The sequence below is a fragment of the Vicia villosa genome, linkage group LG5 (assembly GCF_029867415.1).
Source record: "Vicia villosa cultivar HV-30 ecotype Madison, WI linkage group LG5, Vvil1.0, whole genome shotgun sequence".
NCBI classification, from domain to species: domain Eukaryota; kingdom Viridiplantae; phylum Streptophyta; class Magnoliopsida; order Fabales; family Fabaceae; genus Vicia; species Vicia villosa.
In genome coordinates, this window is record NC_081184.1 from 6,854,107 (window position 1) to 6,869,255 (window position 15,149).

A 15,149-nucleotide genomic window follows, 5' to 3' on the forward strand; every position below is an offset into this window, starting at 1 on the left:
CTGTTGCCAAATCATTTCTCCTGACTCTGTGGACAACTTCGTCAGGATGTTCGTCTCTCCCTACCATAACTAGTCTGGGCTGTTGTCGAGGAATAGCTTGTTGGCCAGTCTCCGTCGTTTCGATTTGGGTTCCCAATTCGACCGCTGGATTCTGTGCGACTGGATTTGGCCTTGGTGGGGGTACTATGTTTCGGATTGGTTCGACAATTGGATCCTCTTCTTGGTAGGTTGACTGGTTATTCCTTCGTCTATTTTGTGGGACTCCTAAAAAATCTGCCATCCGTCCCAATTGCGAAGATAACCTTTGGTATGTTTCTGCACTATCCTGGCTAGACCTAGTAATGCTTGCTGCTATTGGATTAAAGATTGTTCCTAACTCTCTAGCAAGGAGTCCTACCATATCCTGGTTACTTGCATCCATTTCTTGTCGAAATGCTGCTTGAGTACTAGTGGTCATAGGGGGAATCTGAGCCGACAAACCAGTATTGTGTGCGCTTCGACCTACTGAACCCATGTTTGGTGAAAACGCCGTTGGGTTGGCTGTAGTGTATGTAGGCCCTGTTCCTCGTAGTCCTGCCATGTATGAATATGGCATCCCGTATGGCATATTTTGTCTCCAACCATCTACAGCGAATGATGGTCCTGGGGTAGATAAATAATTTGCAGCGTTCGTCGATACGGGTGGTATCTCGCTTGTGCTTGCAAACGGAGGAGCGGTGGTCGATACTGACATTGGGATAGTCCCAGTTGATGTGGAAGTATTTTCAATCATGGCTTGCGAACTACCCGCTGGTTCAGATCTTGTCGAAACCGGTATGGCCTGCGCTCCTTGAGTGGAAGTCGAAACATTCGTCGCGTTTGGCGCTACTGTTCCTGATCCTTGTTGGGGATCTTCTTCGCCCCCTGCACTGGCCGCTACGACCATTTTCTTGTTGTACCTTCGTTTAGGAACTGGATTTGCATTGTTGGTTAATTTACCGTTCCTAAGGTTCATACAAGGTCTTGACAATTTCTAGACAAAACAAAACAATCAATTAATAACACTTAGTTTGACACAGTCCCACTGGGCGTGCCAATTTGTTTACGGTGATTTCCGGTAAACAACCGCTAGTCCTCCAAACTATAATAAATATGATTTGGTTACTCGCAGGATCGACTAGATTGATCCTAGGACATGGTCAAACGAAAGGTTTATTGATGTGATTTGGTTCATACCTGTTTGTTTTGATTTCGAGAAATTTATGTTCAAATGACTAATCATTCGAGATAATGCTGGTTATATGAGTTAGTGTAACTTCGACGCATAAATCGTAATAAGAAAACATGTAAATTGCGAGAATGTAAATTGCAAGAAAATTAACATGCAAGAATGTAAGTCGCAAGAATATAAATTGCAGGAAAGTAATGTGCATGAAACTAAATGACTTCGAAAGTAAAAGTTTAAACAAGGAAAGTAAAGAAAAACGAAAAGATATTCGATAAAAGTAAATACACATGTATTCAAATTGGTGGTGTCATACGTACATTTCTCAGCGAACTCTTTCTCTTAACACTTGATACTTGAGCGATATGTGAGTGATTTGTACAAAATGAACACACGAAATCCTATCATTAAGACTCCTATTTATACTAAATTTGACCCTAACGGTCATACAATAATCTAATGCCACGTTATCCACGAGAACTCTGGGGATGCCATCTGTCTATGTGCAGTTACATAAACCGTTTCGCAATTCAAATCTTCCCGCTCAAGCCCTTTTCGACATGTGGCCATATAGTTATATTCGAAAATGTTACGGAAATACATTAAGCTTCAGTACTTTATGTAATTTTCCGCGAAATGTCTAAGTCTTGGCAAAGATATCTTCCGTGTTAGCTTCGATACTTCTCTCCTTCGTTTCAACTTAGACTTTTTCTTGAAGCATGGCCATCAGTAGCCATTTTTTAAATCTTCGAAGATGGTCATCAGTAACCATCATTCTTCGAACTTAAAACCTTCGAAGATCAACTTCTTAAACGAAATCTCCAGCTAACACACACATACAGAAAAACACGAAAACTATAATAGAGACACAAAAAAAAGCCCTGCAACATTTATTTTTTACGATGTTGGAACTTCATCAAATCAGGGCAGTGACATTGTTGTCTCTATTTAGTGTGTTCGTCATTCCGTTGTACTTTATTATTTTTACAATATCGATCATAACAGTAATTCATTTTTAAGTCAGACAGAGTTATAGAAAAATAGGAGATCTTATAAAAATGGTCCAATTTTTCTTACACTACAGTATCACTTAAAAATGGTCCTATAAAACTATATACCACAAAACTATTATAATAATGTAGTCAATTAATTCTATAATCACATTTGGACTCCTGATAAAATAAAAAAATGTTGCTCAGGGCAGTGGCATTGTTGTACCTATTTTGTGTGTTCGTCCCGAGATACAGATTCGGCGTGGCATTACAATCGGCTGCTGGTATAGCAAACTGTCTGGTCAAGTTCCTTGCCATATTTGGGATTCCATATTGATTCTTGGGCCTACCCCGACCTGGTCTGTTAGTTGCTGTAGCTCTGTTGAGAATTAAAGCCATGAATTGCTATATCAAAAGTATGTATAATAATTGCTATATATGTAAAAGCTTAGTAAATGGTTATATATGTAAAAAGCTTAGTAAATGGTTAAATGGTTATATATGTATCCAGCCTATATCACAGTTTCTAGAGGATAACGTCTGCTATACGAAACTTGAGTTATTTGGATCAAGATTTACTTGACACACAAGTTAATGTGAACTGGGACACTACCTCCCATTTGAGTTTGGCTCATCAACTATGTTTACTAAATAATTAAAGTTGTTCAAAAGAAGTCAATAGAAGAAACTAACGTGGATATATTCGACGAACTTCCAGCCTCAATGACAATGTTTTCTTGTTCAGGCGACAGTTCAACATTAGAGGAAGGAAAAAGTACATCATTTTCCTTCGTATTAGAACTGGATGCAAAATTGGAAAATAGATTTCTTCCCAAAGTTTCCAGCTAGCAGGACCTGAAATTTGTATTAAATTGGTGTCTTGATATGCTAGGTTCTGAACCTTCGAAACGTGCACTTAAGACAACAGGCGTTCCAGTTGTTTGAGCGTTGTTATTAATGTTATTAAACGATGCGGTCAAATCGAGCAAAGGCTGCCTCAGTGTATTTGTCATTGGAGTATTCATCACGGTATCACCAGGCAGTAGTTGTTCAGGATTACCTTTTTGACGTTTGGAACGATTCTCTTTCAAAATCAACGATCTTTTTGACCGTGCCTTTTTCTCGTCAAGTTTTCTATCAAAAGGGTCCATAGTTGGCAACTTCCTAAACCTAACACAATCAAGCAAAATTCCAAGTAATTCAGTTAGTAGGTGTAATTAAAAGACAAATGAACCAATGCCATTTACACCGACAACACCCAACATAACTATTATGTGTACACCAACCAATGCCATTTACTATACATTTAATGAACCAATGGCAGAGTGTAAAGTTTGGTTTGTTAAAAACGATTAAAGTTCATGCCATCAACAAATATAACTTGGTAGTTGCTCAAAATAAATGAGTCCCACCAACTGAATTAATTGAAAGTTGTCTCTTCTTTCAGATTATTATAAAATGACCATAATGAGAGGTAAGTAAAACATGTTTCAATAACAGGTTGGAATGATTTCACAGAATAACTTGAGGCCAAGCCTTTGTAGAGCATTCAAACTAAGGTGAGTAACCCAGGCCCCCCACAACTTATTTTTGTACAACATAATAAACCAGCATAAAGTATTCCTCTATCAAGCTTAGCTTCTTTGTTTATAAGGGAAGCACCTATGTTTATATTTTTGTATAATCTCAACTGTAGTGCATCCAAGACATTAACATTGACAGGAAGAGTATATATGTTTTATAGTTTCCATTGATTTTCAGATTTTAACAACAATGAAGATGGTTTACCTGAAAATCTCTATGTATGTTGTTAACAGTATGGGAGATATGTCCACACTTGCAACACAGGCATCCCATAATTCTGAGCCATTATTTTTATTGTTCAAGGTATGTTAGGTAACTGACTTATTCATTAAAAGTTTCACATTGCCTAAGTTATGTTGATTTTCGTGAACACATCTAATTTTTAATTTTAAATGAAATCTTTATCTATAATCAACAATCTAAAAAACTTGTTTAAAAAATATAATGAAATCAAAGTGGATCAAAGTGTAGCATATAGGACTGTCAAAATTATAATGAAATCAAAGTGCAATTTTAATACACATCTACTGACACGTTTTGTACAAAGGCCATGTATAGATTTTAAAATATATCAAAGTGTAGCATATAGGACTGTCAAATCCTTAGCTGAAATTGTCAAGTAAAAATATAAAATGATTTAGCTGTTGCAAAAGTGAAATTTGTTTGTATCTAAAAGTCTACATGTGTGCCATAGACCTCAAGAATTGTAACATTTAAACAGACTAAACATAAAAATGGCAATTGAAAAAGTAAAATTGAAAGTATAATAAATTGACTTACCGTATTGCAAAGCCCCATGCATTTAAGGTTGAAGTGACTTTAAGCTAAAGTGTTTCCCATAATCATGGCCCTTGTACTATGAAGCAGCATAGATGTGGCAGAAATCTGCAATCCTAATATCACTGGATGTTGTTTCCAATGAAAGAAAATTGTGACAGCCTGGTTTACACAATAGGTAAAGTTGAAAACCGGCAGATTTGGTGAGAGATACACCTGATCATCCAAGCTGATGCAAAGCTGTCCAAACCTACACCCTGTTCGGTTTCCCAAAAATCAGGATTGAAAGGAAAAGTTAGAGAAACTTGGAAGAATTAACAAAACATGATTTAAACAATAAAAAAAGAAATCTGAAAAGATATTCCCATTGAATCCGATTGAAATAACAGAAAAATATTTAACAAAAATGCAGTTTGAGTGTTTAACAGATTTGTATTTAACTTTACGCTTAAAATGTAGTTTGAGTATTTTGTCAAACAACATTTTAATTATTTAGCAGAACATTATTTGATCAATATCTAAGTATTTTTTATCAATACCTGCCCTACAATAACTACTAATCACATTTGCAGCCATGATTCTTGCCATGTATATTTAACAGAACATTAGTTAACAAAACACACAAAGAATACATACTCTGAACTCTATAAAAAGTGGTGAGATGATTGACTTTATTTATCTGCAAGAATTTTCCATGTATCTAAGAAGGAATTTGACTAACTACTCATTTTAAACAATTCTAATATTGAACTAAAATGATCACCAATTATCTTAGCTGTGTGAGAAATACCTAGCATGTGTTTTTGATAACTTATCTTTGATTTAATTTGGTAAGTATGTATTGAAGATCTATATATCATAGTGAAGACTTTGAAGTTAAGGGTTTGTTTTGTGGCCATCTGATGTTGTTATCTAACACAAACTTCTATTTAAAGTGAGCAAGAGTGTATGAATTGAACCCCAAACTAAAAACTTAACAAAAACTAAAACTATTTTATCTTTAAGTTGCGGATTTCTTGATGCTGGTGTGGCGTGTTCTGCATGATAAAAACTGTTTTTCAAGTTTCAATTCAAATGCTTTGATTGAAAATTGTACTGGTTTTAGCATGCACTCAAAATAATATATATATGGATTCCTTGCATTTTCAATTGGGCATGGTGCTGTTAAATATCAGAGTGCAATTTCATGTTATAACCTGACTTTCTTTTGTTATCTTTCTAGGGCAGGTATAACACGAATTCTGTTATTTGCTCTTGATATGCACCATGCTTGGTAGATGCCCATATTAGATAGGTGATATAGCAAGCTAAGTGTTAAAATTGCTGCAATTCTGCTGCATGTGTTCCTCACTAACCTACTACATGTATCTACTATCCATATGGCCCTATATATTCATTTGAATTGAAAGAACAGACATTAGATTTCAAGTACATTAGACAATATATAATTGGAGCTGATATGATGGAATAAAACAGTAGTTAATATAGGGGAATCAGCCATTTAAGATTCATTACAAAAGTATCTTAACGATGAGTTTAAGAGTTAAAGTACATTAGACATGGCATTTTCAAGTTCTTGATGAAATTGGCCAACAAAATGAGCACAAAATAGTTGGATGATATCCTTACAAAAGGGTGTTATGCTAGATTAAGCACCATAAGAAGAGATTCGTTGCTGAAATAAACCCACCATATTAATCCTTTTTGAATTGCTTGGTCTTCTTTCCTTTGGTGCCCTTAGTGGCTGATTGTTTAGGAGTGAGTTCTTCAAACTGAATCAAGTTGTTAATTGAGGTTGACATAATATCCCTCTTGGCAGGAGTACTGCTGCAACTTGCAGAAGGACTCCCAGTATGCGTAGCAATCGAATCTGGTTCAGCAACAATTAACGGTTCGCAAGTTTGTGTGAGCTACATGAAACATATAAAATCTGTTACGAAGGAGCAATGTTTTGGGATACATCCTTATAATATTGAATATAGTCAGTATTCAAAAAAATGAAATGCTGCATGAACATACTTGATTTGGTATAAGAGCTGGAGACTCTGTTTCCACATCCATTACAGCAGCATTAGCTCCCTATATAAAAACATAAACGGTATTTGTTTACGACTAATAAGTGTTAAGAATGACCAAAAACATGCGTTAAGAAGATGCTGCTTACTTCAACTGGTGTGAGGTAGTCATCAAACTTTTTGTAAAGGCCATCCTCGTTGAGTATTTTCACGATGGAGAATCGTCTGAATTGTGATTGATACTTGATACGGAAGACCATTTGTCTATTCAAGAGAACATCGAGGTGAGTAGGCCATATCTTAGGATTGTCCTCTCCAGCCTATGGTCAACAACCAAGAAATAATACACATGAATTATTATATTAATGATATGAAATAAGACAAACCAAATTCCTTAGTAGACTCACCTTCTTCATAATTTCTCTTATTTCTTGAGCAGTCAACTTAGTAAAAGGGATACAATCCTTATCCCAAAAAATAAAGATCCCCTTATGGTTATCATATTCCACCTCCACCTCAAGTTTGAATCTAAAAATAAAAGGTTCAAATCATTTTTTAATCAAGGCAACTATAGAAAGATTAAATCTTAAATGGAAGGTAAGATTTGGAGCTCACTTGGTAACGCGTTCAGCATCGTTATTTCCAGAAGATTCAAAATACCATCCAAACCTGGAGGGATTAAATCCAGTGGTAGTCCCTATGGTTGTTGCAAAACAGTCCTATTGGGTGAAAGTGTATACAAAGCACAGTTGATTTATGAAATTAGAGTTTGCATTGTAATTAGATTATATTCCAAATAGAATGAATATACAATAATATAAAAATAGGCATACCCTTCCGAATTCAGATACCGCACGGATACTCTTCACCTCGGACAATTTCGTCCAGAAATTGTTAGCAGATTGAACAGATGAATCAGCAGTCAATGATTGGGATGGGGCAGGTAAGTTGGCACCAAAACTGAGATTTAAACATCACATTAGTGAAACATATATTCATAATATAAACTTTATATTTTTTTATTAGTTTAAGGTTAAGATGTTGTTACCTAGCTTTGAATTCTTTCACTTGTGGATGTTCCATGTTGATGTGAAGTTTAGACCCGCTCCATGCGTTGGAAAGACACGGTAATCCCGACACTGAAATGTATAGTGTATCAAGTAAATAATAACATACCAAAAAAACAGATGCATCATAATGAACAATTACACATAGCATAATGAGAAATTGATAATTTTGAGTTTGTCCAATGATTTGAATAGTTTCTGGATTATGCTATTTGGTGTTCTAATCCACCAAAATGTACATATGTGAACATATGGTTAACATGACAAATAACAGACCCAGCAAAATTTCAACAACATATATAGCATAATAAGAAAATGAACATATAGTTCCATAACTTGTGTTTGGCTTGCACCATGCATGTGTCAATACAATTATAGTAGGACCAGCAAAGTTGTTAGGGGTAGTGTAGTTGATGAACTGTTTGCCGTAATCTTCCCATAACACCAGCTCAATGATGTTGCCTTCGACATCACGTATGGATACATTGACACAAGATTTCCTACCACCACCTCCAGTCTGGGTCTTCAAAACATCTGCAGGGTACAGTATAGAAAGATCCATCTATGAAACTTAATTATGGTGAAACTTAATGCGGTGAAAGTGAGATCGTACCATATAAGTGGTCATGTTTGAAGTCTCCATTGAGAAAGCTCCCAATAGGCATAAAACTGTAGCTGTGAGTAGGAATTTCAGGTATTGCCACCTTCGTCATTGTAGTCCCTCCACTAAAAATGAGTTTGAGTGGATTAGAACACACCTTGAAAGGCCCATCGTTCTCAACTGGCTCTCCATTGTAAAGGTAGTAAGTCTCATGCTCCTTGACAACCTCAACCCAATCTTGTAAGTCTTTTCCCCGTGTGACGACGTGAATCCTATCACCCTGCGAAATGAAGATTAAACATCATACTATATAAGCGCATATCGATTTCAATGTACAGAAATGGCCAAATGCAAAGTAAATGTTCACCAAAGGACAAAAAAATAGGAAAAACTCAACCTTTGCATCCTGAATAACGGCTTCAAGGTGTTTTGCTCCATTTTTCTCAATAACAACCCACATATCAACAACTCGAACGTGCATTTTCCAGACCTGGTTTCCCTTAAGAAGATCTTTAATGAAAATGGGAGCTCTTGACATGTTATCTACATAAGATGGAAAGAATATATTAACAAATGCAAAGTCTGAAGAAAACAACACTACTTTTATGGGTGGTTACGTTTGCTCATCACATGAAAAGAAATCTATAGAAAAGAAAAGCAAGTATAGATGTGAAAAAATTATCTTAAACAGAAAAAAATCGGTAAAGTTGTAAGAGACCACAAATAAAATCAAAAACGCCCATGTAAGAGACAACAAACAGTCATCTTCCTGAGGCTCCTCATGGTGTTGTCGTTTTGTTCTTGCTTCTATACCAATGCTTTTCTTTCCACTCTTAAACGGCCTTATGAATCGTGTGGTGTTTAGTGGAATAACAACAACAAATCAAAAAGAAAAAAAACCAAAACGGGTTGTCCTTGAAAAATCGAAAGGAAAATGGCAAAATAAACCAGATTAGTGGGTGCTATTCATACCTGCTGGTTAACAAACGTTGAACAGGGAAAGGAGGAAGAGAGACTAAGCTTTGAACGCCTAAAGTTCTTCTGTGTTGTGTGGTTACCAAAGTTGAATGTAAGTTCTGCAGAGAATGGAGTGGGTATATTGTAGGGAGGGAAAAGAAAAAACTTGAATGGAAGTACAAAAGTGAAACGAAAAAGCTGGTAGTAAAAAATATTTCTAGGTTGTCCAATAAGAATCACACAAATGGCAAACTTGGTTTTTTAATTTGTTAATTACTTATCTATCCTTTTGGTAGTGTGATTGTTTTTGGGAGGAAGGGTATTTTAGTCTGCTTGGGCAACATCTTAGTAATGGGTAGATAGTTGATTAGTACTTATGAGGAAAAAGTCTTTCCATAATTAATCTTCTCTACTTTGATGGATTGGTATTTTAAACGGTGTGTAAAAAAATTTATAAAATAATTGGATTTTTTAGGATTTTATTAAAAAAATTCTTAAAAATTTGAACTCGCTAAATTCCTATATTTTATAGAATTTAACATGTCAATCCATATGAACTACCATATTTGACTGATCTATTATACGATATGGATAAACTTAATCACCAATTAATAACTATACATCAACGCTTTAGCAGCAATAGTCAAACTAGCAAATATGTTTTAATATCTAGATTTCTGCAAACAAGAGTTTAAGAAACATTTAACATGTTAAGGTAGATTGACTCAGTTGGTAAGGAGTTGGCTCACACACCGAAAATCATGGGTTCAACTTCTATTGTCGATATGAAGACCGTTTTGGTGGGTGATCTGTAAATACCTCAATTAACACTCTCCGAGTCTTGAAGTCTGCCCTTACTCTAATGTGCTTCTAGAGCCTAACTTATGTAAACTTTCTCTAGTTAAAGAAACACTCAACATGTGCAACAACTCATTTTTATAAATTAGATTCGTTAAAATTTTGATTGTCGTATCATTATGAATTAAAGTAGATTATGCGTAAATTCGATTCTGCAATGAAATTAACTTATTTTAAATAAATTAATTTTTTAAAATTGATTTTAGTTAAAAGTGATTTGACAGTAAATTTCAATGTAAAATGTGGTTGGTTTAATTTTTGAAAGACGCAAAAATAATTCTAACGTATAGATTTGATTCTGGAATGATTTTGGGGTGTTTGATTCTTTTAAAGTAGAATTGATTATGCTTTTAGAATTGATTCTACTAAAAGCTACAATTTGTAGCTTTTAAGTTTAAATGCAATTTTTACATTACAATTTGTTGTTCAACTTATCTATAATATAAGAAAGTTCTATCTTTGTGAACTTTCTATGTGGTGCTGCCAAGTGGCTTAGTCTTACAGCAGAATTTGTTTCTTCTTGATGCGCCATGTGTAATTTTGATGATTAATGAACGTATGTTGTTCCATATTCCACCATTGATGTCTCATATAATTGGCATTAAGTTTGGTTTGTCCATGCAGCTTCTATGCTTAATGAGGACTTTATATGCTTCTTTCCATTCAGCTTTAGCATCGGTTATGGTTATGTAATGAAGAGTGGAATGAAGAGTTTGTAACTCCTACATGGTTTGGTTATTTATGGTATTGGTTGGCTACACTTTTCTGCAGTATCATACCAGTGTTCAATATGGCAAGACCATTAGCAAAAATACGTGACATCAATGACAGCAAAGAACTTTGGAAAGTTTCTGTTCGTGTGCACCACAAATGGACAGTTGTTTCGAACAAGAGGGAGCATTTTGAGATGATTTTTGTTGATGTATCGGTAATGAAGTGAATTGTTCGGTTGTTTTTACATATATTGTTTCTGGTTTGTTGTATGTTTGATTTTAATGTTTTTTCCAGGGTGGTGACATACATGTTGTTGTTCCTGCACCGCATGTATCTCTTTTTTCTGAAAAAATGGTCTTGGATCATAGTTACACTGTTTCCAATTTTAAGGTTCAGGCTAATGTTGCGGCTTTCAGACCTTCGTCTCATAAGTTTATGTTGAAGTTTACTGCTGGCACTACGGTTACGGATGATAACAACGCTGAAATACCTCCAAAGCCGTTGGTGTTTACTAAATTTACTGATATAATAAACGGCAACTTTAACAAGGATGTGCTAATAGGTAGAATATTTTATCTCTATTCTGTTTGATTGGATTTGTTTTTTATGTGTTGTTTCATTTTAAGGTTTTTTTGGCTGTATGTGTTTTAGATGTCATTGGTATGGTGGAAAGTATTGGGTATTCACAGACCACATCAGGTGCCCGGAAGCAGCAGATTAACATGATGCTGCGTGACGGGGGGTTTGTTTTCATATTTATTGTATAATTTATCGAACATATCTTATGTGACTATGTAGATGACATGGTTTGTATTATTTCTTCAGTGAGAATACTATCAATTGCACGCTTTGGGAATCCTATGCTGAACAATTCATGAAGTTCAAGCAGGAGCGCGGAGATGATTCTGGTCCTATTTTTGTCATGATTCAATATGCTAAAGTCAAGGAACAGGGTTAGTAATTGATCAAGTTTGGTGTTAGATATCCTTGTATTTTGATACAGATGGTTATGTAACATTTTATTTGAATAGGTAAGTTTCCACTGTCCGTGACAAACACGTTTAATGTTACCGTCCTTGGTCTGAATACTGATTTACTGCCGATGAAAGAGTTTATAGAAAGGTATGCTCCCTGGATTTGCTCTTGTGTGGTTTTAATTTTTATGCAATGTGATTGTTACATTACTGTCTTTCTTTGACAGTTTTCCGAAGGATTCCATGATTACGTTGTCTGACCAGGAGGGTTCCAATTCACAGCTTTCAGCACAGAACTCTGAAAATCAACAGATGACTCCTGTACAGAAATTGCTTTCAAAGGCTGTTGTAATGCCTATTGGGGATATTATAAAACTCAGAACTGTATGTTTGGAAGTTATTGGCCATTTATTCTGATTTAGTATATATTTCCATTTTTCCGTTGCATTTGACGGTGTATCGTATTATCTTTTGGTTCCATAATTGCAGATTACATTTTGTGCGACTGTGGGAGAAACTAAAATGCTGGTTGCCTCTCCGTATGGCTGGTACTATCGTGGTTGTCATGCTTGCTCATGTATTGCGCGTGGTGACAGAGCTCCGTTTGAGTGTGAGGCTGGACATTTCACTGAGGCAGAGATTTTTAGGTTAACATCCTTGTCACATGTTTTATGTTATTTCATTTATATGTGTGATTGTCAAGGTACTGAACATGACCTTTTTGAGTGCTCTATGTATACTGCGAATGTAGGTATAAGATTGAGATTGAGGTTACTCATGCCGGGAATAGCTGTAACTTTTTATTTTGGGACTGAGAGTGTGAGTTACTTTTGGGATTCTCTGCTTCTCAGCTGCGTCATACAATGATTAAGGTATTTCCGTTTACATACCGTTGGAAAAACATAGACAATTATGCCAGAGTTAACTGATCTTTGTCTTGCAATCTCCTACAGGCTGGCATTCATGATCCCTTGGAATTCCCACTGGCATTGGATCAGATGTTGGATTGCAAGATGGCTTTCAAAGTTAAGTGGCAACCACATTGGAAGAATGCCTCTGTCGTTATGCTATTGAAGAATGACCCTTTTGTGAAAGAGCTTGCTGATCAGTTTGACACAGATGAGGTATTTGAATTTAATCTTTGCATGTGTTATGCAAATTAAAATCATTGTAAACTGACTTTGCGCATATTATGATTTGGTACTATGTTTCGAATGATTTGTAGATGAAACAGCCTGCTGTCGAAGCAATGACCACTATTCAATCCGAACCTAATTTTGTCGTCGTAAGGACGTTTACTGTACTCAAATGTACTCCACTTTTAATGTACTGTTGAATATTAATTGTGTGATGTTTGTTCACTTATGTAACAGGATCTTGATGTGAGTTCAACGCACAGCACAGATCCACTTACTCCTACTGGAAAAAGACACTTTCCAGGCGCATCAAGCGAGTCAACAACCTCGGATGCCACGTGTGATGGAGAACTTTCATCAAACAAGTTAAAGAAAATTATAAAAATAGAGAAGATAGATTAGTAGTTCCTGCATAATTTTAAGTATGTTTGGGTGTGTTTTTGTTTTATGGTGTGGACATGTTTTATTTCCTTTCCACTTTATTTGTTTTTTGTTTTATTTGCCACATAAACAAATCAGACTTGTAAGTCTGTTTCTGTTATCTTAATATAAGACTTTTCTGTTTTTCCTTAATCATCTATTCAACTGCTATGATATTCTTTGTTTTTTACTCATTTCCAATATCCAAACTAGCAATCTTGGTTACGACTACACGGGTAAAAGAAACATAAACCTTATTCAAGAGTTACTCACGTGAAAATGAACTTGCCTTTTTACTGAGAAGTCCACACAACTAGCATGCACCGACAAAATGCTCTGTTGAATGTTATAAATAATCAAAATTAATATAGTTGCGCATATGACATTGTATGTATTCTCTTCAAATTGTTGACATTTATCTGAGCACCTGTTGCAATTGGATTGAATGGGATCACCTACTGAGTTAAATAAAGGTACACATGAGAGTTAGAAATATGTTAATGTCCATTCATGTTCTCATTAATAAGGACTGTTATAATAGGTAATATAAAGATTGTGCATAACGTTTTGAAATTATAATGACAAGACCTTCCATTTGCATTGTATAAAGTATATAGCAGATAATGCTTCACTTATTGCCTCATCCCAATCAACTTTCCAACATACCCCATTAATATTATATCTGTTTGTTTCATAACAGCTGTTATCACTTGAGTAATGTGAATCCATACAGTTTTATATTGTAGATTTCATACAGTTTAATATTGTAATTGGAATTGATATTGTTACTTCCAGGAGGTAACAATATATATGTGTAATAATATTTCAGTTCAACGATGATGTTGCAGACATGTTACGACAGACAAAGCTTATAATATGGGATGTGTAACACCCTGGATTCCGCTTACCCCGCAGGGCTTCCGGCCTACCAAGCATGTCACCAGCTTAATCAATAATCCCCCCTAGGTCCGCTTATCGGCTGCCCAGGAAATATTGTTTTTGCCTCCCGCAGGAATCGAACCACGTACCTAGGGGTTAAGTACGTATTCATAGCAATTCCTGCTACCAATTGACCATATGGTCAAGTGGTAGCAGGAATTGCTATGAATACGTACTTAACCCCTAGGTACGTGGTTCGATTCCTGCGGGAGGCAAAAACAATATTTCCTGGGCAGCCGATAAGCGGACCTAGGGGGGATTATTGATTAAGCTGGTGACATGCTTGGTAGGCCGGAAGCCCTGCGGGGTAAGCGGAATCCAGGGTGTTACAGGATGAGCCACCAATGGCGCATAAGTATGCAATAGAATCGCTTGACAGAACTTTGAAATATGTTATGAGTGCAAAAAAAATTCAACTGATGTATTTGGTGGAAAGGTTGTTGTTTTCGGTAGCGATTTCAGACAGATTTTACCTGTCGTCCCCAGAGGCAGATATTGTACACTGTGCCATAAATGCATCTTACATATGACATTCAGTTGAGGTATTAACATTGACAAGAAACATGGCCATTCAAACTGAATAGGAGACAGTTCCCTATTATAGTTTCCTATTCTATGACCATCAACAAATCACAGGGACAGTCATTGGATAACGTTGGTTTGTACTTACCAAAAGATGTATTCACACATGGCCAGATTTATGACGCATTGTCAAGAGTAACAACAAAAAAGGGAGTCAAAATACTGATACATGATGAAGAAAAGAAATTCAGGGGGAAAACTACAAATTTTGTGTATAAAGAGGTTTTTAACAATGTCTAAGTTTTAAAAATTAATCACGGTAAATCTGTAACAGCAGTAATATATATTACTAACAACATATTAGTAATGCAAGTAACAGCAGTAATATA

At 35.6% G+C, this 15,149-nt stretch overlaps 2 protein-coding genes across 2 annotated transcripts; one reads left to right on the forward strand and one right to left on the reverse strand.

Moving 5' to 3' along the window:
- Nucleotides 1-6,251: 6,251 nt before the first annotated feature.
- LOC131604116 (uncharacterized) lies at nucleotides 6,252-8,201 on the reverse strand. The gene is made up of 8 exons (XM_058876604.1): nucleotides 7,916-8,201; nucleotides 7,621-7,711; nucleotides 7,406-7,532; nucleotides 7,188-7,291; nucleotides 6,980-7,100; nucleotides 6,722-6,892; nucleotides 6,577-6,636; nucleotides 6,252-6,467 (listed from the first exon to the last, which is right to left on the reverse strand). The coding sequence occupies exons 1-8, from the start codon at nucleotides 8,199-8,201 to the stop codon at nucleotides 6,252-6,254; spliced, it is 1,176 nt and encodes a 391-aa protein (XP_058732587.1).
- A 2,644-nt stretch (nucleotides 8,202-10,845) lies between these two features.
- LOC131604117 (uncharacterized) lies at nucleotides 10,846-12,160 on the forward strand. Its single transcript, XM_058876605.1, has 6 exons — nucleotides 10,846-10,983; nucleotides 11,064-11,331; nucleotides 11,421-11,511; nucleotides 11,595-11,722; nucleotides 11,801-11,891; nucleotides 11,971-12,160. The coding sequence occupies exons 1-6, from the start codon at nucleotides 10,846-10,848 to the stop codon at nucleotides 12,158-12,160; spliced, it is 906 nt and encodes a 301-aa protein (XP_058732588.1).
- Nucleotides 12,161-15,149: the final 2,989 nt, after the last annotated feature.